The 24,259-nt window shown below is 42.2% G+C and overlaps 1 protein-coding gene across 2 annotated transcripts; it reads left to right on the plus strand.

Annotated features, from left to right (window-relative positions):
- The first annotated feature begins 5,550 nt into the window (after positions 1-5,550).
- brwd3 (bromodomain and WD repeat domain containing 3) lies at positions 5,551-22,264 on the plus strand. Of its 2 annotated transcripts, none has more exons than XM_070843313.1 (40): positions 5,551-5,658; positions 5,826-5,884; positions 5,983-6,012; positions 6,203-6,262; positions 7,623-7,773; positions 7,924-8,022; positions 8,131-8,291; positions 8,482-8,703; positions 8,831-8,931; positions 9,036-9,106; positions 9,411-9,511; positions 9,622-9,662; positions 9,761-9,865; positions 9,947-10,097; positions 10,200-10,334; positions 10,418-10,546; positions 10,787-11,012; positions 11,127-11,267; positions 11,499-11,679; positions 11,829-11,922; positions 12,028-12,198; positions 12,367-12,440; positions 12,527-12,728; positions 12,891-13,001; positions 13,090-13,197; positions 14,589-14,713; positions 14,807-14,889; positions 14,977-15,088; positions 15,234-15,295; positions 16,466-16,621; positions 16,714-16,834; positions 16,938-17,063; positions 17,173-17,248; positions 17,357-17,407; positions 17,501-17,644; positions 17,814-17,966; positions 18,050-18,219; positions 18,533-18,621; positions 19,130-19,264; positions 19,374-22,264. In XM_070843313.1, the coding sequence occupies exons 1-40, from the start codon at positions 5,625-5,627 to the stop codon at positions 20,222-20,224; spliced, it is 5,412 nt and encodes a 1,803-aa protein (XP_070699414.1). In that variant the 5' UTR covers positions 5,551-5,624; the 3' UTR covers positions 20,225-22,264. The 2 variants fall into 2 exon arrangements, with proteins under 2 accessions (XP_070699414.1, XP_070699415.1); XM_070843314.1 differs by having other exon boundaries at positions 11,502-11,679.
- Positions 22,265-24,259: the final 1,995 nt, after the last annotated feature.

Raw genomic sequence — 24,259 nt, forward strand, 5'->3', positions numbered from 1 at the left:
AAATTCAGTGGAGTAAAGACTTGGGGGAGACTGTGGGGTAAACGAAGAGGGTGTTTTCTTTTCCTACGTGCTAAAGAGTTTGAACATTTTGTTATCGTTAGTGTTAGCTAACAGGAGTAACGGACAGTGGGGACCGACAACACAAACACGGAAACTCACCTTATCCTGCGGGTCAGAAGAGTCCAGGAGGAACCGTGTAGTGAAAAGGGGCTTTAACACACCAAAAAATTAAAGATTTAAAAAAAACAAAAAACCGACGTCCTATATTCCAAAGAAAAGTTACCCAGAGATGGAGCTGCGCCGCCGGCTCAGTCTGATTAATAACCCGGAGTGATGGAGGTTAGAGCCCGCTGAGGAGATGATCATGGTCCGGCACACACACACACACACACCTCACATTTCACACTCTCATTTGACTGATCACTGCCTGTGTGTGTGAGCCAGTGAGTGAGCGAGTGAGTGTGAGTGTGTATCCTGTCCGCACACACGGATGAAGCCTGAATGATGAGCTTTCTGCAGCCACAGCGCGTCCACACTCACAGTCCCGCCCACTGGACTATATACTAAATAAAGTTATGTGAGCATGCTGTGTGTGTGTGTGTGTGTGTGTGTGTGTGTGTGTGTGGGTGTGTGTGTGTGTGTGTGTGTGTGTGTGTGTGTGTGTGTGAAAGCGCTGACAGGGCTTTACTAGTACCCTTTTATGACTATTTAAAAAGGCTTTGTTGTAATTGGCTGATCGCACAAAGAATCAACAGGTCACAAAGCAGTGAACATGGCTCCTTGCATGTACAGTCGGCTGATGTGCTGTGATTTGTTCTGAGTCATTTTGCTCCCTGACTCAAGCTTTCAGAGGCAGCAGCGCTTATGGAGCAGATCATCACATGTCGGTCTACGTGGACGTGTGCTGATCAGAGAAACTCTGAGAATGTAAAGACAGGTGAAGTGCAGAGATGCGTCAGCCTGCCCCCCCCCGCCTCCCAAATTTTACATAATACAGCAAGACAACACGCGCTGTAGCGCCACCTATAGGTCAATCAGTGCAGCTCAGTGAAAGTGTGTTCACATCTTTGAAACTGTGAAGTTGTAAAACATACGCTTTTATATTGGTGAGAAGAAATTACAGTGCAGAAATGTGTTATATGTATTTGTTGTTCCAATCTGCACACACCACAGATTAGGTCGCTGTTCTTAAAAAATAATGATAGTTTAAGGGATCAAAAATGATCATGTCATGTGTAACAAAATGATTGTCAGCTGGTTTATTATTGGCATTTTTTGAAAAACCTAAAAAAAAAATATGCCTCTATGTAAAAATGCTCCATTCCAAGTGAAAAGATGCACTTAAAGTGATCCTTACTGGGTGTTAGTGTGTGTGCATATATGCATGTAAATGTAAATATACCTATATATACTAAAAATATTCTGGGTAGTATAATCTATAATGTTGCTTCACATTTTAGAAGTTATATGTTTTGTAGATACAAACTTTAATCTGGAAAGTAGCTGAACTGTAGTTGTGACATAAAAGTAAAAAAGTACCATATTTCCCACTGAAATGTAGAGTGGAACGTACACAGTGGAATAAAATAGTAATGTTCAAAGTACCTCAAAATTGTACTTAAGTTAGGTTCTTGAATCACCCCCCAGGGACAGCACTTGAATTACCTCATTTAGAAAAGAACCACAAATACCACTTCAAATAAAAAAAAAAGTTCCATTATCAGTGTGCGTTTTTAGTGTGGTTCAAACTAGAGGAGTGACCTTGTTTCTTTTGATTTTGCTTTTGCCAAGATCGTGCTTTAGTCTTTCATAACAGTCAGAGGTCAACAGCTGTAAATTCTGATTGTTGACATACCACACATACTCCATGAAAGATTAAATTTGCTTAACAAACAGCGGCTCTGACATGCTGTCATTTGCTAACCAGGTGGTGATTTTAATGGTCGACCGCATGTGCTCTAAATGTCTTGTTGTGAGCCGAGGCTTCAGATGAGCCACGGGGCTTCTGATTGCTCTTGCATGATGTGAGCTTTTCTTACATATATACAGTCAAATACAGTCAAAAGGAGTTTCCTCTGCCCCTGTAACCTCCAGCGCTATCTGGAGTGGTTGAGCCAGATAGAGTGAAGTGTAGGTATGAAGCCTGGGTGATCCGTCTGTCCACGCTGCCAGCCAGAAAACTGCTGTTACACTTCTGGAAATCTGAGAAGTTCCCAACGTTTGATGTGTGGCTGAAGGGATTAGGAAATTTATTACATCTACAGAAAATTAGATTCACTGTGTCAAACACAGAGGGATTCTTTCAGAAAATCTGGCTGATGGAAAAATAATATTGAATGGTTAATGGGTTAACTTAAACAGGTTAACTTAATTTATCACATCACTTTTCTTCTTTTGTGTTACCGCCAGTGTTTTTTTATTGTCATTTTATTCCTGTGCATTTGTTGTTTTTGTGTGTGTGCTCTGGAGTATTTCTACATAGCTTACTAAAATCAATTAATAGATGTGTAAAAAAAAAAAGTTTCATGTTTAGGATTGTCTGCTAAATTAGCAATTACAGCAGTTTAAACAAACACTGTGTGGGTCCTGATAGACATGCTTTTAGTGTGCTTCAATCTCCAAAAACATCCCACACTTCTCATACTGTCACTTCCTTGTTGTCTATGTCTTCACCGTGGTTTTCACACCTCAAGCTGTGGGTTTTCTGTTACTGTCACTTTTCTCAAATGTGCCAAAGCTGACACAGACTTTACACTACTGAAGTGGTATTCCCCATGACTAGTAAACTGACAGAGCGGAGTACTCCTTTAAGGAGAAGGAAAAAAGTGCAATCCATAAATCTTTCACCATTTAAAGAAGCAATTAGTTAAGTCTTAATTTAAAGTGCTCTTGAAATTAAAGGAGCCGTTGGTGGTTATTTAACAGAAAACCCTTGAGGGATCTCTCTTGAAAAAAAAAAAAGAAATTCAGATTGGGCCGTCTTGCACCCAAAGGCCTTGTTATCTACTGAGTTTGAAATGCTAGTTTGTGCACATGCTGCATGAGTGTAGGTGACTGTATCTCCAATCAGTAGTGAGAACAGGTGAAGGAGGGCAGCTCTGAAAATAAAGACACTTCTGTGGAGTCTACTGGCAAGTTTGTGGCCTTCAACCGGCAAAACATCTGGGATATGAGAGGCCAACTTACTATTTATTCAGGTAACTGCTCCCCACCTCCTATCTCTGAAATGCAGACATTAGTACTACATTCAGAGCTGAGCCGAAAAGGCCATTAGTATCCAAAATTATTTTTGAGTTAAATATTTTTACATTTTTAAAAAGCAGGAAAAGCAAGAATGACCAATCCTTTATGCTTAATATCTCAGAATTTATTTTATTTACGCAAAAAACATCAAAGCTCCAGTTTCGTGGAGCCAACACCCCCCCCCCCCCCCTTTCCTTTTGTGGACCACAAGTACAAGGTCAAGAGGTTACAAGATGTTGCACCTTTTTTTGGTCAGTATCAGAAAAAGGCATAGAAATGGATCATAGGACATAGGACAGGACATAGGTTTTCCAAATAACAAGTGACATCACCTTGGTTGTTAGTCGAGACTCAGACATGTGCTCAAGGTTTCCATGGCTGTTTTTTAAGCAAATTAATGCCTGTGAAACAAAAAAAACTGTGCAAATGTAGCTCATTCAATTGTTCTGTCAGGTTGCAATTTTCAAGGAATTGCTGGCTTTTGTGGTGTGCAGACTGCATCTTTATTGCAGTAATTAGTGTCACACCAGACAGACTGGGGCTCTTAGCGGACTTACGTGAAGTTTTGTTTTTGTGGATTACATATCATTACTATGAAGGATGTGCCATTCAAATGCATCAGTATGTAATAAACATTGTATCGATTACTAACGAAGATGTTTTCAAAACTACATCTAAATCTACTGACATTTTCAGCTTTGACGGTGTACAAAAAAAAAAGACATTTGTTGATGGTAAAGCAAAGAGGAAAATGTTTTTTGTAACTGTAGTTGCATCTTATAAACAGATTTCAATGCATATCCATCCACTCTAACAAGATTAAAACTGTAATAAGGTTCCTAGTAGGTGCACTGTAACATTTTTATTGTAATAATTTTGCAACATCCAATTAATCTAAAACACAGAAAGTCCATGATGCTTAAGTCATGATGTTACTTGTAATCATTTAAATATATATTTAATCACAAATGATCCAATGTAATAGACCACAAAATAATGTTATACTGTTGGACCATGTATTGTAGTGCATCATCTTTGATGTCCTTGTAAAGTCTACTGGAAACTCCTGCATGGCCTATATGACATGCAGCAATGTTGTTCCCTATGACATTTTATGACTCATGTCATCCATAAGCTTAGCACATGAGATTAAGTCTGGTCGCAAATCACATCTTCTGCAATTAGAATAATTACCATAATTAACTAAAAAAAAATGGAAATGGTTATAATTTTTTACTCCTAGTTAACTGTGAAAGGTGATCTTAGAGACTAAGTGTGTGTTTGTGATGTCCAAAAATGAATTTATTACCATGGTGCAGTCATGCAACCTTTATTCATTTCCATCATTTACATAGATCATGTAATAATTACGCTGCAACCAGGAAATAGCTTCCTGCTTAAAGTCTATTCACTCTGGAGCCTGTTGGTACCCCAGTCTGTAGGATGAGGGATAAATGCATTTATCCCTCATTCTACAGATGAGAAGATTTTAGATAAAACCTTTGGCAGGGGTGATTTTTTATTTCTGCAGTTGAGCTTGGAAATTTATGATTTACCACGTTACAATCTACCCCGCAGCTTTTCTTTGTTGCCATTAAGGTCAAGGAAGCCAGCTCCAAAATGAAACCCAGATGCTAGCTCTCCACTGACGGCCTCCAAATACTGGCCTAGTGTTAAACAGGAACACAGTTTTTGTATAATAGAAAATGAGTCAACAGTACACCTTTCTGACAACTATGTGTGTCCAAATATATAGAGATCTGTAGAATCAGAATCAGCATTAGGTTTATTGCCAAGTAAGTTTTCACATTACAAGGATGTTTGCCTTGGTATAATGATGGAAACATGGAAATAAAATATACAATAAAAGAGAGTAAGAGTTCCCCAACACATATATGACAACATCATGCTATAAACATGTTGTTAACCTTAAGGTACAGAAAGGAATTTTCTCCCCCATCTTGTAGTAAATAATAATAAGAAGAATTCCTATAAATGTCTTTTTTTTTTTTTTACCTGTCTTGAATTTACACAAAACAAAAGCAGTGAAATGTAAATGTGTATCAGGCTGTTTAATGGTGACTATGACCCCAACATTCTGTCTGAAATAGTTGGCCTGAATGTTGTTTATTTCAGCTTGAATATTCAAATACTCACCATATTTATTTATTTTCGGCCGAGAAACAACCCGTCTGGTGTTGCATTGTTTCACTGGAGGGCGCTAACACAAAGCACCAGGTGGTCTGGGAACAACTTGAGAAAGGAGGAGGCCATTCACTAGCCTGTTTTAGCTACACACACCTAGCCGCTGTTAGCTAGCCGGCGGCTAACGAGCAAGCTAAAACATCAGTTTGTCTTAATGTCGCCTGTCTCATCAAGTGATGGCAAGAGAACAGTGTTCGGAAACCGAGGCTGGTGAGTGCCGAGCGTCCCTTTGAACCGCGACCAAAATATTTAGCGTTTAGACAGTTTGCAGCGAGCTAAGTAACCGAGTGCAACCCAAAGCTAGCTAGCTTAACGTTAGCTCGTCTCAATAGTAACATTAGTGGGTACCAAGCTAATACTCCTCCTTTTTTCCCCAGAACTTTATTACCTTATTGCCAGATTTCTGCAGTCGGGACCCTGTAAAAAGGCAGCACAGGTAACACCTTAGAACAAGTGTAATATTTACTCACACTGGGTATAGACCGCGTAGTAAGTAGCTAGCAGCTAACGCTAACTGTGTCTGTGTGTTGTTAGACCCTGGTTGAGGAGCTGGAGCAGTATGAGGTAGGTTCAGCTGGACCTTTCTGTCTTTATTCTCGTCTGTGGTTTCCGTGATGCCTCCTATCTCGCCGCTATATAAGGAAACTTTTTTTCAGTAAATTTCTGGCTCTAGTTTGTTAAAAGTGGTGTGTTGCCGAGCGGCGGCGGAACCGGCGGGTTTTTGTGTTTCTAACTGCTTGACTTTTAACTTTAGTTGGTCCCTGAACGATGGAGTTGGGACGGAAAGAAATACAAACGGACCTTCCAAGACTGGGTGAGTGTGAAATGTCACAATTAACTTTTTTATCAATTCAGGCGTATGACTTCTAATTTAATCGACAATTGCCTTGTAAGGGGCTCTGTACTTTTAATTAAATTAGCCATCCTGAACAGACGCGGTGGTAGCGTGTTTATATTTATTATAACACATTTAAACATTTATTTTAGTGCAGGCCTATTGGTAAATAAGTACATACAGGCTTAGCTATTGTGTGGGCTAATAGGAGGCGAATAGAGACGAGGGCGGCCAGTGATAGGCTGAACTGGAGCCAGAGAGCTGTCTGTCTTTTCTTGGAGCCAATGAAATCACAGTCATGTTTGCGAGCGAACCGGAAGAATAGTAAGAGGCTCATTGATTGGCTGTGACCTTATCTGCCCCGCCCATCTCTTCTCATCTCCCTCCCTCTCTTTCACGATTGTTTTTCAACTCGATCCTTAACAAAACCATGCTACAGATAATCAGTTAATGTAAACCGAATAAATTCATAGATATTAAAGATCAAACAAAAATAGTGATTTTGTAATATGCAGATGATAATACACTTGTGTTTTACTACAGTGATGTTTGGATTTTCTCATAGAATTTATGTTTGAGCAATTTTACGATTAATTTAAATTACAGAAAGTCGACATGATGTTTATTTTTCACTATGATGTCATGTTTAAAGCACTTTTTTGACAATATTGTGTTACAGTCTCATGATGGAATTCATAGAAATTCAGAGAGACAATTGAAAACGAATAGAAACTGGTTTAGATGATCACTGAAATTTTGACTTTTTACACCAAGAGATGCCACAGATGGATGTAAATTAACGAGAGGTGTTTGGAGTTTTGTTTTCTTTAACAAATGAAAAAATGTGACTTTTGAAGAAAGCTAGACTAATTGGTTGGGTCAAATCATGGGGCAACATTAGCTTTTATATTGGTGTACATCTGTCTATTTGTTGTTCTTTAGAAAGTGTCTCAATTATAGTGTTCCAATCCGTACATACTATGGTCGCTGTTCTTAATAAAATGATAATAATTTAAGGGATCAAAATGATTATTATGTCATGTGTATCAAAATGATTGTCTGCTGATTTATTATCATCACTTTTTGAAAAACTTAAAAATATCCATCGGTATTGGCCTCAAAAATCCGGTATCAGTCAGGTAAAATTGTGCAGTGCTGTCTGGCTGCTTAATCTCTTTAACAAAGCTGGAGTTTCTATCACTTTTTTTGAACTTTTTACTTTTTTGGCCAAGCAATTTTTGAGTATGTAGCTCAGATGACAATGTATTAGTGTTTGCTATCAAATGCTTCTTATGTATTTGTCATATTACTTTGTATTAACTGTTTGTGACTCCTGCAGGTGGCTTTGAACCAGCACATTCCTGCGGACTATCTGCTCCGTGTCTGCCAACGGATAGGCCCGCTCATAGAGAAGGAGATCCCACCTAGTGTCCCAGGAGTCCAAACCCTTTTGGGGCTGGGAAGACAGTCTTTGCTACGTACCACCAAAAGTGAGTATTTCTCTCCCCCATCCACCTCTTCTGGAATTATGGACCGTGCACATATCAGCATTGTTGTAATTGTTAGATGTTTGTTGCTGTTTATAAATCCATAATTATTCATTTTCACATATCTTTTAATTTACTACTTGTGTAATTTAGGCTGTAGCCACAAAGTATGCAGTGGCTCAGCTGTCGCCGCACTCCACCGAGGGCGTCCACCAGAACCTCCAGTCAGCAGTGGAGATCCTCCCAATGTTGGTGTGTGAAACTTTTTTTTTTAAACACCTAGACTAATTGATTTTAGTCTGCCGTCTGCTTATCAGTGTGTTGCTTCCACTAATCATTCTTGTATGTCGTTATATCAAGTGTCCATCATAAGTGCTCGCCAGGCCACAGGCACAGCCCGTTTCAGCCAGGCTCTGCCTTCTTCCTCCTACCAACACATGAAGATACACAAACGTATCCTCGGCCACCTCTCTTCAGTCTACTGTGTAGCCTTTGACCGCACCGGTCGTCGGATATTTACGGTAAGTGCTGATTTCTGTGCAACTTTATCTGTAGTGTCAACTCACAGTTGAGTAAACTATTCAAATGTTGCAAAAGCTAAAATGCAAATCACAATAACGCAAATTGCTGTTTGTTTTGTGACAATGGTTGAAGGTAGTGCCCAATGAAACTGTCTTTATTTATTTATTGACGATGTCCTCTGCGCTTTAGGGCTCTGATGACTGCCTGGTAAAAATCTGGGCCACAGATGACGGCCGACTCCTGTCAACGCTCCGCGGTCACTCAGCAGAGATCTGTGACATGGCCGTCAACCATGAGAATACCCTCCTTGCCTCAGCGAGCTGCGACAAAGCCATCAGAGTGTGGTGCCTACGTACCTGTGCACCCATCACTGTTCTGCAGGCCCACGGTGCCTCCATCACATCCATACAGGTGAGACTGAATGACCTATATTAGCCTGACACACTCATTCTGCACCAGTTCTTTGCCATTGTAGTATTGTTGTAAATCTTCGTCGCTCCTTGCCTGTTACTATAACACTGACTTTCTGTCCCCATAGTTTTGTCCGGCCGTCAAAGGGACCACACGGTACCTAGCCTCCACCGGCGCAGACGGCATGGTGTGTTTCTGGAAGTGGCACTCGATGAGCATGAAATTCAAGTAAGAGTTTGAAACTCTTTGTCGTAGAATTTTTAGCTCTACCAAAGTTGCTCTTTTTTACTCGGAACGAACTACAGCTTTTGTGTTTTGCCGTCTTTCCTCAGTGATCAACCAGTCAAGTTTGTTGAGCGGTCACGTCCAGGAGTGCAGGTCTCCACTTCGTCCTTCAGTAGTGGTAAGTGCTTCACCCCGCCTGCTTGCATTTTCCAGATGTACGAAAACTAACAAATCTATTCTGTCTGGATTTTTTTTTTTACTCTTGTAGCATTTAGTTTGAATGGCAGACAACATTGAGACTTATTTGGAATGTAATTTGCTCTAAGTTTGCTCCAAAATGTGAAACATTTTGATAGTTTAAAGATTCACTGGGCAGATATAACTAACATATAGATGGCAAAAGAATGAGATAATGTGGATATGCCGATGTTGTCATAGACTGAATGTGTGCCTTCCATTTAATCTATATTCACTGTTAATAGGTGGTATGTTTATGGCTGCTGGTGGCACTGATCACATGATCAGGGTCTACTACCTCGGTGCTGATACTCCTATGAAGGTGTCTGAGATGGATGCTCACACGGTAAGAAACAAAACGCAGTAGCTGCATCATTCTTGTCCTACTCTGTTTGTCTCTTTTAAACTGCATTTGAACAAGTAAATTGAATGTCTGTCATGTCTTTGTATTTTCAGGATAAAGTTGTAGTTGTTCAGTTTAGCAATAACAGTGACAGGTGAGTGTGCTTTTCTGAGATCTACGAAGACTTCAAACTGTTTTTGTGTGTTTTTTTTATTTTTCAAGACTGACAGTTCAATGTGTACGTGTATCTAGCCTTAGGTTTGTGAGTGGCAGTCGGGACGGCACAGCCAGGATCTGGAGATACCAGCAACAAGCATGGAAGAGCATCACTTTAGACATAGCTGCCAGGCTGCCGGGGTAAGACAGTTTTAGTTTAATTATGCTTTTTCTGACTCCGTAAATTGCTTTAGTGTTTCATATTTTCATATTTTCCTCCAGGAGTGCTGTTGCTAATGGGGATGATAAAACCAAGCTGGTGGTGACCATGGTGGCCTGGGACCGTGCGGACAGGACCGTCATTACAGCAGTGTCAAACTACCTGCTCAAAGTGTGGAGCACAACCACTGGACAGCTGCTGCACGTTTTATCTGTGAGTGACCACAGCTGACATTTCTACCGCGCAGCTCCTTTAAAAAGAAATGAGTGAAGCAAACTGACCGTCATGAATGTTTGTGCTCGCGCTCTCCTCAAGGGTCATGACGATGAGGTGTTTGTCCTGGAGGCTCACCCATTTGACTCCCGCATCATGCTGTCTGCCGGCCACGATGGCAACATTTACATCTGGGACCTGAGCAAAGGAGTCAAGATCCGCAACTTCTTCAACATGGTAATTGATGATCAATGAGAATCACCCACCAGTAGTGTTTTTTTATGTCATCACTGAGTTCATATGAACATATTTGTTTCCAGATTGAAGGGCAAGGCCATGGTGCTATTTTTGACTGTAAGTTCTCAGCTGACGGGCAGCACTTTGCCTGCACTGACTCACACGGCCATTTGCTCATCTTTGGCTTAGGCTGCAGCAGACCATATGAGAAGGTAACGGCTCAGAACTGTTGGTTAAAACACATTTACCAGTAACAATCGCTCTTATCACTTCCTTTTTTTAAATATATTTTTTTAAAGAAACAACATTCAGAATCAGTGCATTTAAGCAGCATGTAAGATCTGAATTTAAGCCAAACTGTCATTAAGGATCAATGCTGATGTGAAGATCATTAATATCCATGAAGAAGCTCTGTCATTATCAACCCAAATGTGCTCTTGATTCCCCGCCAGATTCCTGACCAGATGTTCTTCCACACGGACTACCGACCTCTTATTCGTGACTCCAATAACTACGTGCTGGATGAGCAGACGCAGCAAGCCCCACACCTTATGCCTCCACCCTTCCTGGTGGATGTTGATGGGAATCCTCACCCTCCTCACTACCAGCGCCTGGTCCCAGGAAGAGAGAACTGCATGGAGGACCAGCTGATACCCCAGCTAGGATACATGGCTAACAGTAAAGCCTGATCCTTCATCACTCATACTTTTTCAGAATGCCTGCACAGGTTCAAACTTAGGAAATATAATTGGCAGAGTTTGAGCCTAGATCTGTTTTTTTTTCGTTGCTTAGGTGATGGAGAGTTGGTTGAGCAGGTACTTGGCCAGCAAACGGCAGAAAACAGAGAGAGCCTGTTGGACAATCTCATCAGACAGTTGCAGAATGAGCAGGACGAACGTCAGAACGTTGAAGAACAGGCTGAAGAGGCAGAGGGTATGCTTTACTTTATGTTGCACAAGCTAATGATTTTGTGCGATTTCGTGTTTTATGTGATATTGTTTAATGTGTTCAGTTTGCCTTAAATTATGGCTGTAAAAGTTTGAAATTTATTGTAAAACATTAGCATTGTGTAGATACTAGATTTCAATAGCTGAATGTTACCAAAAAAGCCATCTCTCCCAAGTAACACATTGGCGTAACAAACAAATTTCTTCGTATTTTTAGCAGAGGATACAGCAGACATGGAGGCTTCCCCTGCGGCTGCCGGACCACGCAGAAGCGGGCAGGTGGACGGGGTGTGGCAGATGCAGCATAATGCCCTGCGTAGTCAAGTGGCCACTGAGAGGGACCTGCTGGCCTGGAGCCGCAGAGTGATGGTCAATGAAGTGCCGCACGGTACATTCAGGTGAGGCAGATGGGGGCACTTTCATTAAATGTAAGAGTGCCACAGAGAGCAGGTTAGATTTTTAAACAAAACAGTCTGTATAAAGGTTTTTATAGTAATTAAGTAATTAAAGTAATTAATTTTATAAAACTTTATCTAAATTTTACTAGAGTTTCGGAGCAGTGCAGACAAGCCAAAGGCGACCTGGAGTGTTCTCTATACAACGCAGAGAGAAGGAAGAAACCAGTGACCTGTGCACCCAAGGTACGTTATTCTTCACTTCACAGTTGCTTTCATAAAGTTTCAAAGGTACCGTCCATATCAATTCATTCCTGCTCTCACCTCTCGCCCTTCTTCTGCAACGTGCAGAGCGATCTGCTGACCTCACGCCTGCGCTCCCTGCGGCCGGCCAAGAAAAAGCAGCAGCGCCACGCCTATCAGACCCGCTCAGCTCAAGTCCGCCGTCCAGGGACCAGAAGTCGGAATCCCGGCAACCGACACAATTCTGAAAGTCAGATGGACTCTGACAGTGAAGGAGAGGTACATTCAGGCTTTGGACTCCACACAACCAAACATGACCTCGCAGATTTTCATTGTATATTTTAGAGAGATATTTTGAAATTAAATGTTGGAAAAGATTTATTTTATTCAGTAACAAAACTGGCATTTTAACCATCTGAAAATAAAAACACTGTCATCTGTTGACAGGCAGCAGAACGGGTGGAGCAAAGCGAGGCCTCCTCTGATGGTGAAGCTCAGTGGCAGAGTGAAAGCAGCTCCAGGTAAATACCTTTTGAGTGACCAGTGCTTTACGTATGAAGATGTGGACATTACCACCCAACTAACAGCCCCCTTCTTTCATTCTCAGTGACTCCTCTAGTGAATATTCTGATTGGACAGCCGATGCTGGCATCAACCTCCAGCCACCGAAGCGACCAACCAGAAGGCCCGTTCAGGCCCAAGGTTACAGCAGCTCTGAGGAGGAAGAAGGCGATGACAAGGCAAAGGAGGCCAAGAAGAAGGAGAGCGAGAAGAGGGAGAAGAGGAAGAAGCCCAAGGAGACCAAACAGGTGAGCTTACATGACCTGCAGCTCCTGTGCTCAAAGTGGAACCATGACTTTGTGGAGAGCATTAGTTGTGGTCCCGGTTTTGAAAGCTCTCTACTAACTGTGGCCTGAATACATCATAAAGGAGAAAAACATTTTTTTCTAACAAACTATATATACACATAGAAACCCAAGTCCTCCCTGGCGGGGCTTGATGCAGAGGAGTGGTTGCCACCATCATGGATAATGGAGACCATCCCACATCGCTCTCCTTTTGTTCCACAAATGGGAGACGAGGTAAGGAGTGTCATTCTAATATCACACAGAGAAATGCATTATATTGCATTATATGCATTTTGATCGTGGTTGTCCTGCCCCCCTCCAGCTCATCTACTTCAAACAGGGCCATCAGGCCTACGTCCGGGCTGTCCGCAGGGCCAAGGCCTACAGCATCAACCCTCAGAAACAGCCGTGGAACAGACTTGATCTCAGGGTGAGTCACAGTGACATTTAAAAGCCAGTGTTGTGTACAGGCCCTTATACATGCTCCATTAGACAAGCTGCTCGAAGAGTGTGAAAATAGCAGCCAATACTTTTAACTTTCTGAAACCGGTAGTCCGACAGTCATGCCCACTTTCCACTGCAGCTGGCCAGAGCTCTCAGCCCTCCTCACAAACAAGTCCCATTTCCACCCCTGTTAACAGCTGAACTGCACAGTTCACGTCTGTATCGGCAAAAACTAGTAAATGATGCTATACACTGAGATGCAGGTTTATTAGGTTAAGCGCTCCCTTCACGCAACATATCTAAACAAGTCGTATGTCACTTCATAGCAGTATGCAACAGAGTCATTTAGGTTTTTTTGGCTCTGGAGAAAGCAATATCGGTTCTGTTGGTCCATAAGTTTGGTCCAGACTGTAATATCCACACAACTATGGGGTGGATTGCCATGAAAGATATCCAAGGTGTCCAGAGCTTGAATCCTAATGACCTGATGATCTCCTAACTTTTCCTCTAGTGCCGTCATGAGGTTGGGTTGTGGCTTTGAGTGAAATATCTCTTAAACTATTGAAATGATTGCCTTGAAATATGGTACAGATACTCATGTAGCGCCACCATGTGGTCAAAAGATCAGTATTTCTAATAATTCTAATTTCTTAAAACAAATGATTTTCCGTCAGCCTGCTGTACTCGGTGCTAAGCAGCATACGTCAGCATGATAACACACCGATCTGATCAATGCTACCATATTGCTAATTTATCAGTCACATTCCTATTGTCAGTGCTATAGTTGCTGTTAGTATATTAGTTGCTGTTTGTTTTCTCTCTCTCTCTCTCTCTCTCTCTCTCTCTCTCTCTCTCTCTCTCTCTCTGTCCAACCTCCACCCAACACGGACCCCGACAGAAAGCCGCCCACCTCTGAGCCTGGTTCTGTTCGAGGTTTCTTCCCGTTAAAGGGGAGTTTTTCCTGCCAATGTTGCCTAATATAATATCTGATGCTGCTCATGTGGGGATTCTTGAATCCTTAATTTTGAATTCCTGAATCGTTGGGTCTCTCTCTTAATTAAAGAGTTTGGTCTAGACCTGCTCTTTATGTAAAGCGTCTTGAGATAACGCTGTTATGAATCGGCGCTATATAAATAAAGATTGATTGATTGATCTAAGGTGGTGGACATGATAAACATACCGACAAAATGTCAGCCTTGAAATCCTTGTCATTGTTTATCTAAAAGCACTGCTGTGCCTAAGTACAGCCTAGACTCTTCTCCCAAACTGTTGTTGTCTTCATTTTTCTCTCATTGGTATTGTTGAAAAGTTCTATTCCTAATCTTGTTGGCTCATCCTGAGTCTTACCTTTTTGTGGATTTTCTTCTGCTCCTTCAGGACCAGGAATCTGTGAAAGTGGTGGGAATTAAATATGAAGTGGGACCTCCCACCCTCTGCTGCCTAAAATTGGCTTTCTTGGACCCAGTCTCAGGGAAGATGACCAATGACTCTTTCTCCTTAAAGTGAGCATTTACACGCAGTACACATGGTACAGTACAACATAATCGGCATAAACTTCAATCATTTCACTACTTTTTCATTCCCACACTCTAAAGGTACCACGACATGCCTGACGTCATAGATTTTCTGGTACTGCAGCAGTTTTACAACGAGGCTAAAGAGCACAATTGGCAGCCAGGTTAGTCTCTTGAAGTGATGCGTTTACTGCCCGTGTTCATCGTTGCGGACAGTCCTTCACTTACGCTTGGTCCCGTCTGCACTTCAGGTATGAGGTTCCGCAGCATCATTGATGACGCCTGGTGGTTCGGCTCTGTGGAGGACCAGGAGCCCCTGCAGCCAGAGTATCCAGATAGCCTGTTTCAGTGCTACACAGTGAAGTACGTCTGTGTTTGTGGCTGCTGGAGGAGCACTCCTATCTCACATAAGGAATCAACAGAGCTGTCTATTAAATCAAAAAAGTGATTGTAATGTCACATTGTGTGGATTAATAAATAATGAATGTTTGTTTTACTGCTTAATTAGGTGGGATAATGGTGAGCAGGAGAAAATGAGTCCCTGGGACATGGAGCCTATTCCTGAGGAAGGTTGGTATTAATATATAATATTAATGCTAGAGTTTCACTTGGTTATAAATCTGTGTAATTACTTTTTTTTTAATGTGATTGTTTGTTAGATTACAGTGAAAATGTGTTAAAAGGTTCAAACCCCGTAAGAACTGCAGATAAATAAGCATACTGTATAATATACCAGCATACCATATATGCAGTTATTTAAGAATTCTACTCTCAAAATGACATTTAATTGTGAAACATTTCCTCTACTTGAATTCCAAAAGTCCATTTTAAAGCTTCTTCTTTTAGAACAACACTGGTTTGAATATACCAAAGCTAAAGCAAAGTAAAATATTTGTATATCAACGAGAGCTTGTGTTCAGAAAAGACATTGTTCTGAGAGAGATAATAATACAAGCATACATCATAATGTCGTAAAATATAAACTGTATCAATACAGACCAATCAAGCATCTTAAAAGGAAAATAAAATCAGAATTCCAAAACGTGTATTCAGTTTAATCAACTACAGACCAATAAGATGGATATAAGAGAACACCACAGGAATTAAATTTATATAAAAACAAAACAAACAAAAAAAGAACCGTAGTTTGTTCAATTTTTCTTTTCTTTTTTTTTTTTTTTTTTGCCTGTATTTTTTTGCTGCGACCAGCAAATCAGTAGGTTGAAAACACCCTGGATTTAACACGTTGCTAAAGCAGGAAACAATGTCTCCTCCATTAAAGATGGCCATGTCAAAAAGGGCTAATTATTTTTAGCATTTGGAGACTGCAGGTTGTTCATAATGGTGGCTACTTATTCTAACAGCTAACAGACCTTATGACCATAGCCCAGGATTTGAAACCACTTGCTTCTCCTTTTCATGTAACACTGTTTCCTTTTTGACATAATTATACAGCATGGGAGCCCATTTATGTTTTAAATGTAACAGGCTGTCAATTCATTTCATCATTGCTGAAAATATTACTCCGTCAGTGCAGATTTATTCTCTCATTATATGTCGGTAGCAGAATAGTGAAAATGAAAAACTGTTTTGTCACTTAAACATGCATGTTTGTGTTTTTATTGCATTTTAATGCTTGAGATCGAACTAAGAGATTTTGAGGCGTATAATTATCTGTAATTCAGTGTGTTTTTTGCTGAACACCGCTTCATTTTCTGACACATTTTGTGGCTCCACCAGCTGCGTTGCCAGAGCAGGTTGGTGATGGCGTGGAGGTGGCGGAGGAGGAGCTCAAGGCTCTGCTCTACGAACCTCAGGAAGGAGAATGGGGGGCTCACACACGGGATGAAGAATGTGAAAGAGTCATCCATGGCATCGATCAGCTTCTTACACTGGGTGAGCCACCACAAAGGTTGATAACGTTTTGTCGGTGCGAGGAAAAGTCCGACCTTGTTCATACCTGCCATCTTGTTTGTCTTCGCCCACAGAGGTAGCCAAGGCATTCGCGTCACCAGTAAATCTGCGGGACTACCCACTGTACTGCACTGCGGTGGCGTACCCCACCGACCTCAGCACTATCCGCAGACGACTGGAGAACCGCTTCTACAGGTGGAGCGGCACACACAACCCCACGCACACATTTTATCTTAAAGTCATGATGCACCAGTGTTAACCTCTGAGCTTCACGTGTGGATGTTCTTCTCTGCTGCAGGCGGATCTCGGCATTAATGTGGGAGGTGCGCTACATTGAACACAACGCCCGCACTTTCAACGAACCCCAGAGCCCCATTGTAGCAAGTGCCAAGGTGGTTACTGACGTTCTTCTGCACTACATCGGGTAAGACTCCACAGAGTTCATGTTACAGCCACCTCATTCTCACACACACCTCAGCAGTGGATCAGCACTCCTACACGTGTCTGAATCCATGGCCCTTTGTCTCCTTCAGGGACCAGAGCTGCACAGACATCTTGGACCTGTACCACAAACTGAAGTCTGAGATCAGCAGTGGAGGAGAGGCTGAGGTTTTTGAGGATTTTTTTTTGTTTAATATCATGGTGACTGTTTTCTTTAGATTGTTTTTTTTTTTTTGCTGAACATAGTAAATTGGGTTTGTGTTTGTTCCTGTGCAGGCTGAGCTGGATGTGGACTCTGACACTCCCGGAACATCCACAGGACATCGGGTAAGAGCGTCTGGAGTACAGCGTCAGAATCACCTGAGTCAAAGTCACCTGCAGTAGCTCCAGTCTGACTCCAGTTAATTCTCTCTCTGCCAGGGAGCCGACCCCAATTCTAAGAAGCGTGGTGTGGTTTTGGATGTGAAAGCGTGGCGAAGTCAGTGCAAAGAGCTGATGCGGCGAATGATTGCCTCACCAGATTCCGAACCGTTCAGACAGCCCGTGGATCTCTTCGAGTATCCGGTAAAAAAAAACAACCTGGAACAACTAGCAGCTATAGGGCCGCTGGTGCCAGAAAACACTTTCCACAACCGGAAATAATGTTAGACATGTATGCCTCGGGTGTAGAAGTGAAATTAAAACGAATCTCTGTGTTCAAGAACATTTTTGCTCTCTTCCTCGTTTTGTTCAGGACTATCGAGACATCATCGACACTCCCATGGATCTGGGCACAGTGTCAGAGACGCTGGTTGCAGGGAATTATGAAAGCCCAATGGAGTTTGCCAAAGACGTGCGCCTCATTTTCAGCAACTCCAAAGCATACACACCTAACAAGAAATCACAGGTGAAGCAGCACCCCTGGGATCACTGTAACCACCATTAGTCCAGTCCAGTAGTTTCATTACGACTTTCTTGTTTTATGTCTAGATCTACACCATGACCCTCAGCCTGTCGGCCTATTTTGAAAAACACATCATCCCCCTCATGTCCGACCACAAGTCTGCCATGCAGAACGAACGGCGCTCTCGTCAGAGACTCAGCTACAGGGACAGATTGCACAATGGAGGCAGCTCCCCGCCTCCCAGTCCATCCCCCAGGTACTGAGCCTCATTCACAAGCCCTTCACATGACACTCGACATTAGTGAATAATCTTTGTCATTCCAGAGTTCACAGGGTGTCTGCTGCTCACATGTCTCAAATGTGCTCCAAAATCCTCTATCTCTTAATTTGATCTCTACAATTTACATTCAGCTTTAGAAATACTGAAATTATGGTCAGTGTTCTTCAGTGTTATTCCTCCTGAGAAATCAGTCCTAAATTCAACCTGATGAAAGTTGCAGACATCCTGCTGTTGTATAACGAAGTTAATTATTCTGAAATGCTTCTTGTCTCCGTTTCCATATGTCCAGCCCTAAAGGGAAGCACAAGTCAGGGAAGGTGTCAAAGCCGAAAAAATCCCAGACCTCAACGAAGAATCGTTCTCAGAGACCATATCAGGGTATGACTGCACTGTTGTGTCCAAGTATTTTCACTGCGATGTGCAGGATCTTGCTGTTGATTGTTGTTCGCAACAGTTTTGGAAGTGAGGAGGCAATTTCTCTTCCAAAATTGTAATGGCGTAAAGCTCCCTGTGTTGGCACCCCCACATTCAGATGAGTGAGAGGGCTGCAAGTCCTTCTGCACCAGTTTTATGTGGGCATGAGCAGATTGCTTGTAAAGTTTGTTACTGTGGACAACCGATGAGTTGTAGTGTTGTATTAAGCGTTTCCCTGTGGTGTTTTACTGTTGTGGGCACACATTCTGACAGCAGAACAACACGGATTTTATTGACACATTTAAATTCATCATGTTGTCAAAGTAAATAATGTGTTTTAAGACCGTAACACAATTTTCACCAGTGGTCTAATTATGTTGTTACTGGAGATCCAATATATTGCACCGTACTACTGAGGTACTGTGAAATGTAATATGATCAATGACTAATTAGCCCTGCGTCAATTCTTTAGCTCAGCAAAGCAGCAGTGTAGCAGAGGAAGAGGACGCCCAGCCTTCTTCCCCAAGTTCAGGGACGAGCAGCCAGAGCAGGAACCAAGAGCTGCATCGTGTGACCCGCAGCCAAGCAACTCCAGTGAAGAAGTCAGGTATCACAAGCAAATCTAGTCTAACTAAAGTGTGTCGCCAGCTTTCAGTATAACGTGCCGTTAAAGTCGCGGTGCAGAGATGAACCTTTGTCCTCTTGTGCTGCACCAGGGCTCCAGCGGAACGTGCACCTGAGTAACGGCTCCAGACAACGGCGCAAGCAAGAGGCGCCGCAATCCGATGATGACGATGACGACGGCGAGGCATCCGGATCCAACAGCTCCTCATCGGATTCATCATCCACCTCATCGTCCTCATCTTCCTCGTCATCGTCGGACAGCGACAACAGCTCCGATTCTGAGATGGAGAAGTACGTGGAAGGGGGAGACCACGACTACAGCAAAGCCCCCTGCCTGTCAGTACGCCTCTCAGCCAAGGGCAAGGTGGCGGCCTCAGGGAAAAGGAGACACAAGGGAGGAGGGGACGTAGTGCAGAGACCTAAAAGAGCACGAGTGCAGCTGCCGGTAGAACAGGAGGAAGATGAGGAGGATGAGGAAGAAGCAGAAGAGGAAGAAGAGGAGGAGGAGGAAGAAGAGGAGGAGGAGGAAGAGGAGGAGCAACAGCCGCAGCAGCAGCAGCAACAGCAACAACAACAACAACAACAACAACAGATGGATGTAAGAGAAGAAGAAGATGAGGAGGAAGAGGAAGAGGAGGAGCCTGATGAGGAAGAGGAACCCGAGGAGGAGGAGGAAGAGGAAGAGGAGGAAGAGGACAGCTCAGAGGTGCAGAGAGGGGCTGCAGCAGCAGCAGCTGGCAGTCTGAGAGGCAGCCAGTGCAAGTCTCGACGGGTCAACACGCGAAACCAGGGCCGCAGGACAGTTCTGTACAGGGACGACTCGGAGGACGACGGCCATGGGTCAAAGGAAGACCCCCTGAACCTGGGTATGTCCCGCTCTGGACGGGTACGCAAAATGACTGAGAAAGCTCGTGTCAGCCACCTCATGGGCTGGAGCCACTGACACGTCACCCCTTTTCAAACCTCAATAAAAACTGTTAAACATGAGTAATACTTCAGGGATTTTTTTTCTTTTTTTTTTTTTTTGTACAAGTGTATATATAAAAAAGTATATATATATAAAGATATGGTTTTTCTTTTTATCTGAGACTGCTTATGACTCTCAAACTGATAGCTGGTGCTCATGAAATGTTGCCAAGGAGTTTCCTTCCCTGGTCGACGGAGCTGCTGTTCAACACTCCAACTGGACTAACTCACCTCGGCCTTACTGCTCACTGGAGGAGCCTTCGAGACACGGCACTGCTCTTCTCCTCCTCGTCTTGTGCGTTTCACGTCCAGTACTAAACACTATATCCTCCCTCTCTGCTCCGGTCGGCCCTCCCACAACTCTTCTTACCCCTGGTCACCAAAGACGGACGTGAAGATGCCAAAAAATGGTGCTTTTTCTTTTGTTTTTCAGAACGAGTGATTTAACAAAGCTCGTCTTGCTAGTGGTCACCAGTTCAATCACGGCCACTGTGAAACATACAGTATCACTTACGGTCACTGATGTCAACTTCTTTGGTACTTGGTTTTTCCTCACAACCACAAGCCTTAGTTTTCAGAGCTCGCATCCGTCAGATTTTGTTCTTTCTGTGGCTGGAGTCAAGACGAGCGTAGTTTGGGCGCTAGCAATACTGAGGAATCACAGTGGAATACAGCACCGTAGTAATACGCCACAGATCCTACAGCGGACTTGTCGGACCACTCGACACCCTCAGCCTGTGAATGTTAAATATTTTCCCAGCTTCTCTCTTGGCGGTGTTGACTGTTTTTCAGCAGTTCGATACTGGTGTTTGATTAAGAATTGGGTGGTTTTTCTTATTATTATTTTTGTCTTGGGTAAAAAAAGCCACTGCATCCTGTTTGTATTTGTACTGTTGTACTCCCTGATGGATCGGGCCGGCATCCACTCGTGGTCGCTTCCATCACACCTTCTCCACCCAGCATGTGCAAAAGCAAAGGGTCCCTGGCCTGCTCTCTTCCACAGAAATATTTATTTCTCTATTGTATTATATTTGGTTGAACTATTTCGTACGCTGATAGTGACGAGAGAGGAAATATTTGCACATTTATCTACTACACGTGGCAGCTGAGTAATAAAAGACATTAGAGAAAGAGAAGGAAGATGAAAACTCATGAGTTTTGTGTTTAGAATGTTTAAAATAATTTTTTTTAACAAGTAAACAGGATATGACTAGAAACCTCTTTCAACCTGTGTATGATGAAGCTGAAGGTCTCATCTGATTGGCAGTCTTAATCATGCTTTGTTTTGGCCTAAAGCAAAGGTAGCAACCAGGGAGAAACTCTTCGTTAGTCTGTTGTTCCCTCCATGTTTCTAACCATATATTTTCTAGCTTTGAGTAGATGAATCGCACACACGACTGCTTCTCCCATGATGTCCTACAATCAGAATCACTGTGTAGTTTTACGATGAGCGATCTCCGGCCGTCTTTCTGAAATCTTGTGACATTTCGTCAAAATGGACGCATCCTTTTTATGTCGCACCAATAATGTTAAACTTTAAAGCGCCTGCAGTCGGTTGGTTGGTAAATCATTGGAGTCCAGGTGGGAGAAATCAGGAAAGCTGACTCACAAACTCTCATTTCAACACCAGGTGCTCTAATCCAAACCCACCTCCTCATCACTCTGCCTCTGTGTGGTCGCTGACGTAAGAGAGAGGCCTCTGAGGTTATTTTGTTTTCTCTTTTTTGGGTTTTTTTTTTCTTTTTTTGCCAGGTTCTCAGAGATAAAACACACAAATCAGCATACAGGGTGCTCCGAGCGGCAGCATTAACTGGCGTTTTGAATTATTCTGGGTGAGTGTGAGAAGACTAAGATTCATATTTTGGAATCTTATTTTCATATAGTAGATGGCTCTTAGTCTTGCCTCAAAGCATCAGATTAGTTGATGACAAATACAAGAATAAAATCTACTGTAGGTGGAATATGTGACTGTCTTTTATACACATTGTTTTGATTGTATGTGTTTTCTTTTTTAATAAAAAAAAAAAAGATTAATTAAAACTAAGTTGTTTATTGTGGTCTGACGTTTAAAATGTATTTCAAACGATTTGCTGAAAGATATCCAGATGTTTGTGGTCTCGCTCCTTGATGATTTTATGACTTCGATCAGGAAGAGCTGTTGCCAAGTTATCTGCAGTGTTTATCATCGTAGGGTCGTAAACATGCACCGGAGGCAAAGATCCAAGAGTTACAGAATACTGGGACTCTCTATCGACCGTGATAAGACGGTCGTAAACCTGACTGTAGCATTTGTGACTGCATAAGTGCACTGATGCACTGAAATCTGGGGTGAGTCAGACGAGGAACAAACAAGGTTGAGCTGTGACGCACCACGCTCTGCCACACCTAGAAACTGCAGAGGTTCTGGAGGATGATGGGAATTAAAATGGATCAATGTATAAAGAGGTAAAGGTGGCGTTAAAGGATGCCAAGAGGGCAAAGCGAAGTGTGTCACGTGCAAATTGGTATTAAAAACAAATGAAAAGAAAAGGTGACCTTGTTTGAATTCTCTAGTGCTCATAATAAGTGACTGAATTGGGACATTAAAAAGGTTTTCACAATCGTGGGAACACCAGAGAGCAGATGATCTGAGTGCTGGGTTTGGGCAGTCAAACATGGTCAGCTGAGGATTGTGTTTGCCAAACAAATAACCAAAACTTTATTTCATTAGGATTAAAAATAGACTCAGGATTAAGATTACAGCCTGTATGTATGCATAAATTTTATAGGCAATAGACAAGTGACGCTGGTGTTTCTCATCACATAATTGGGCAGATCAGCAGAGGAAAATCCAAATCATGTGAATGATCTCTATAAATAATTTCGGAACTATAATCATACCCATCAGTCTTCAGGAGATTCCACATCGAAGTAGCATTTTCCTGTTCATGTACAAGACAGGCTATTACTGTAATTGTCCCTCACTTGCTTTGAAATAAATGCAGCTAACTTTAACTATAATAAAAATGTACTGGATTGGCTGAAAACAGCAGCTCTTTAAATCCAAACTGGCCTGATTGAAAGTCAACTTGTGATGCGTTTGTAAAAATCGGGAAAAAAAACAGCTTGTTTTTGAAAGTGACTGAAAATGTAAGCACTCGTCTTTCTCATCTTAGACGTGGATGAACACGTTTCTCAAAGGTGACTTTTAAATCTTTGTGAAACCTTCATTTGATCATAAGTTACAATCTAGTTGAACTCATAACAACCCCGGATATGTGATCATGCTACATAACCGAATTTTAATTGCATGCACAGACAGTTATACAAATGACTGGCCTTGCAACTTAGTGAAAATAAAACGGTAGAACTCAGGCCGGCAATGGAGGAGTCCAGACACAGAGTGGTTGTGTTGTATTTATTGGCACAATAACACAACAAGATATCATGACAGGAATATTTTAACTTCTCTACTGGTGAAACAGCTCCTTAATGATACACAACATACCCAAAGTTTCAAGATAGATACGTCACTTTAAAGCTACATAGGGCACTACCGCACACAGTATTTGAGATTCTTCGATATTCAGTTGGAGATTCACGAGCATGTCAGAAACACCTTTATTACTCAACAACAGCTATGTGCATGTACATTGTGCTTCGGTCTCAGCCCACACATCCTAACCTGTGCTTAAATGGTCTTCTTTTGGAAATACTGAGAACATGTACTGTAGCTATGCATACACAATGAACAAACACACAGGGACAGAGTGCAATAACTGCTGGCTGCATCGCAGACTGAATAATTCAGATGTGAAGGAACATTTTTGCTCACAATTGCAGGCAAAACCCTGACGGAACTGACATTCACCACGTCCACTACGACAAACAACTGTAACACACACAGAAAGTCTATTTATCCCTGTTGGCGACGGAAAAGAATTCAACATGCTCATCCTGCATTTTCAGCTCTAGATTTGTGGACTAAAATTTTCTTTAAAATTCACAACAAGACAGCCAAGGTTTTCTTTAT

Source organism: Pempheris klunzingeri, chromosome 14, assembly GCF_042242105.1.
Source record: "Pempheris klunzingeri isolate RE-2024b chromosome 14, fPemKlu1.hap1, whole genome shotgun sequence".
Classification (NCBI taxonomy): Eukaryota; Metazoa; Chordata; class Actinopteri; order Acropomatiformes; family Pempheridae; genus Pempheris; species Pempheris klunzingeri.

What these genes read in the sequence shown, in the direction of transcription:
- brwd3 (XM_070843313.1), top strand. Translation starts at nt 5,625, where the DNA reads ATGGCAAGAGAACAGTGTTCGGAAACCGAGGCTG. An exon ending in AACGGACCTTCCAAGACTGG is followed by an intron (nt 6,263 to 7,622) that starts GTGAGTGTGAAA and finishes TGACTCCTGCAG; the next exon opens with GTGGCTTTGAACCAGCACAT. An exon ending in TCGATGAGCATGAAATTCAA is followed by an intron (nt 8,932 to 9,035) that starts GTAAGAGTTTGA and finishes GTCTTTCCTCAG; the next exon opens with TGATCAACCAGTCAAGTTTG.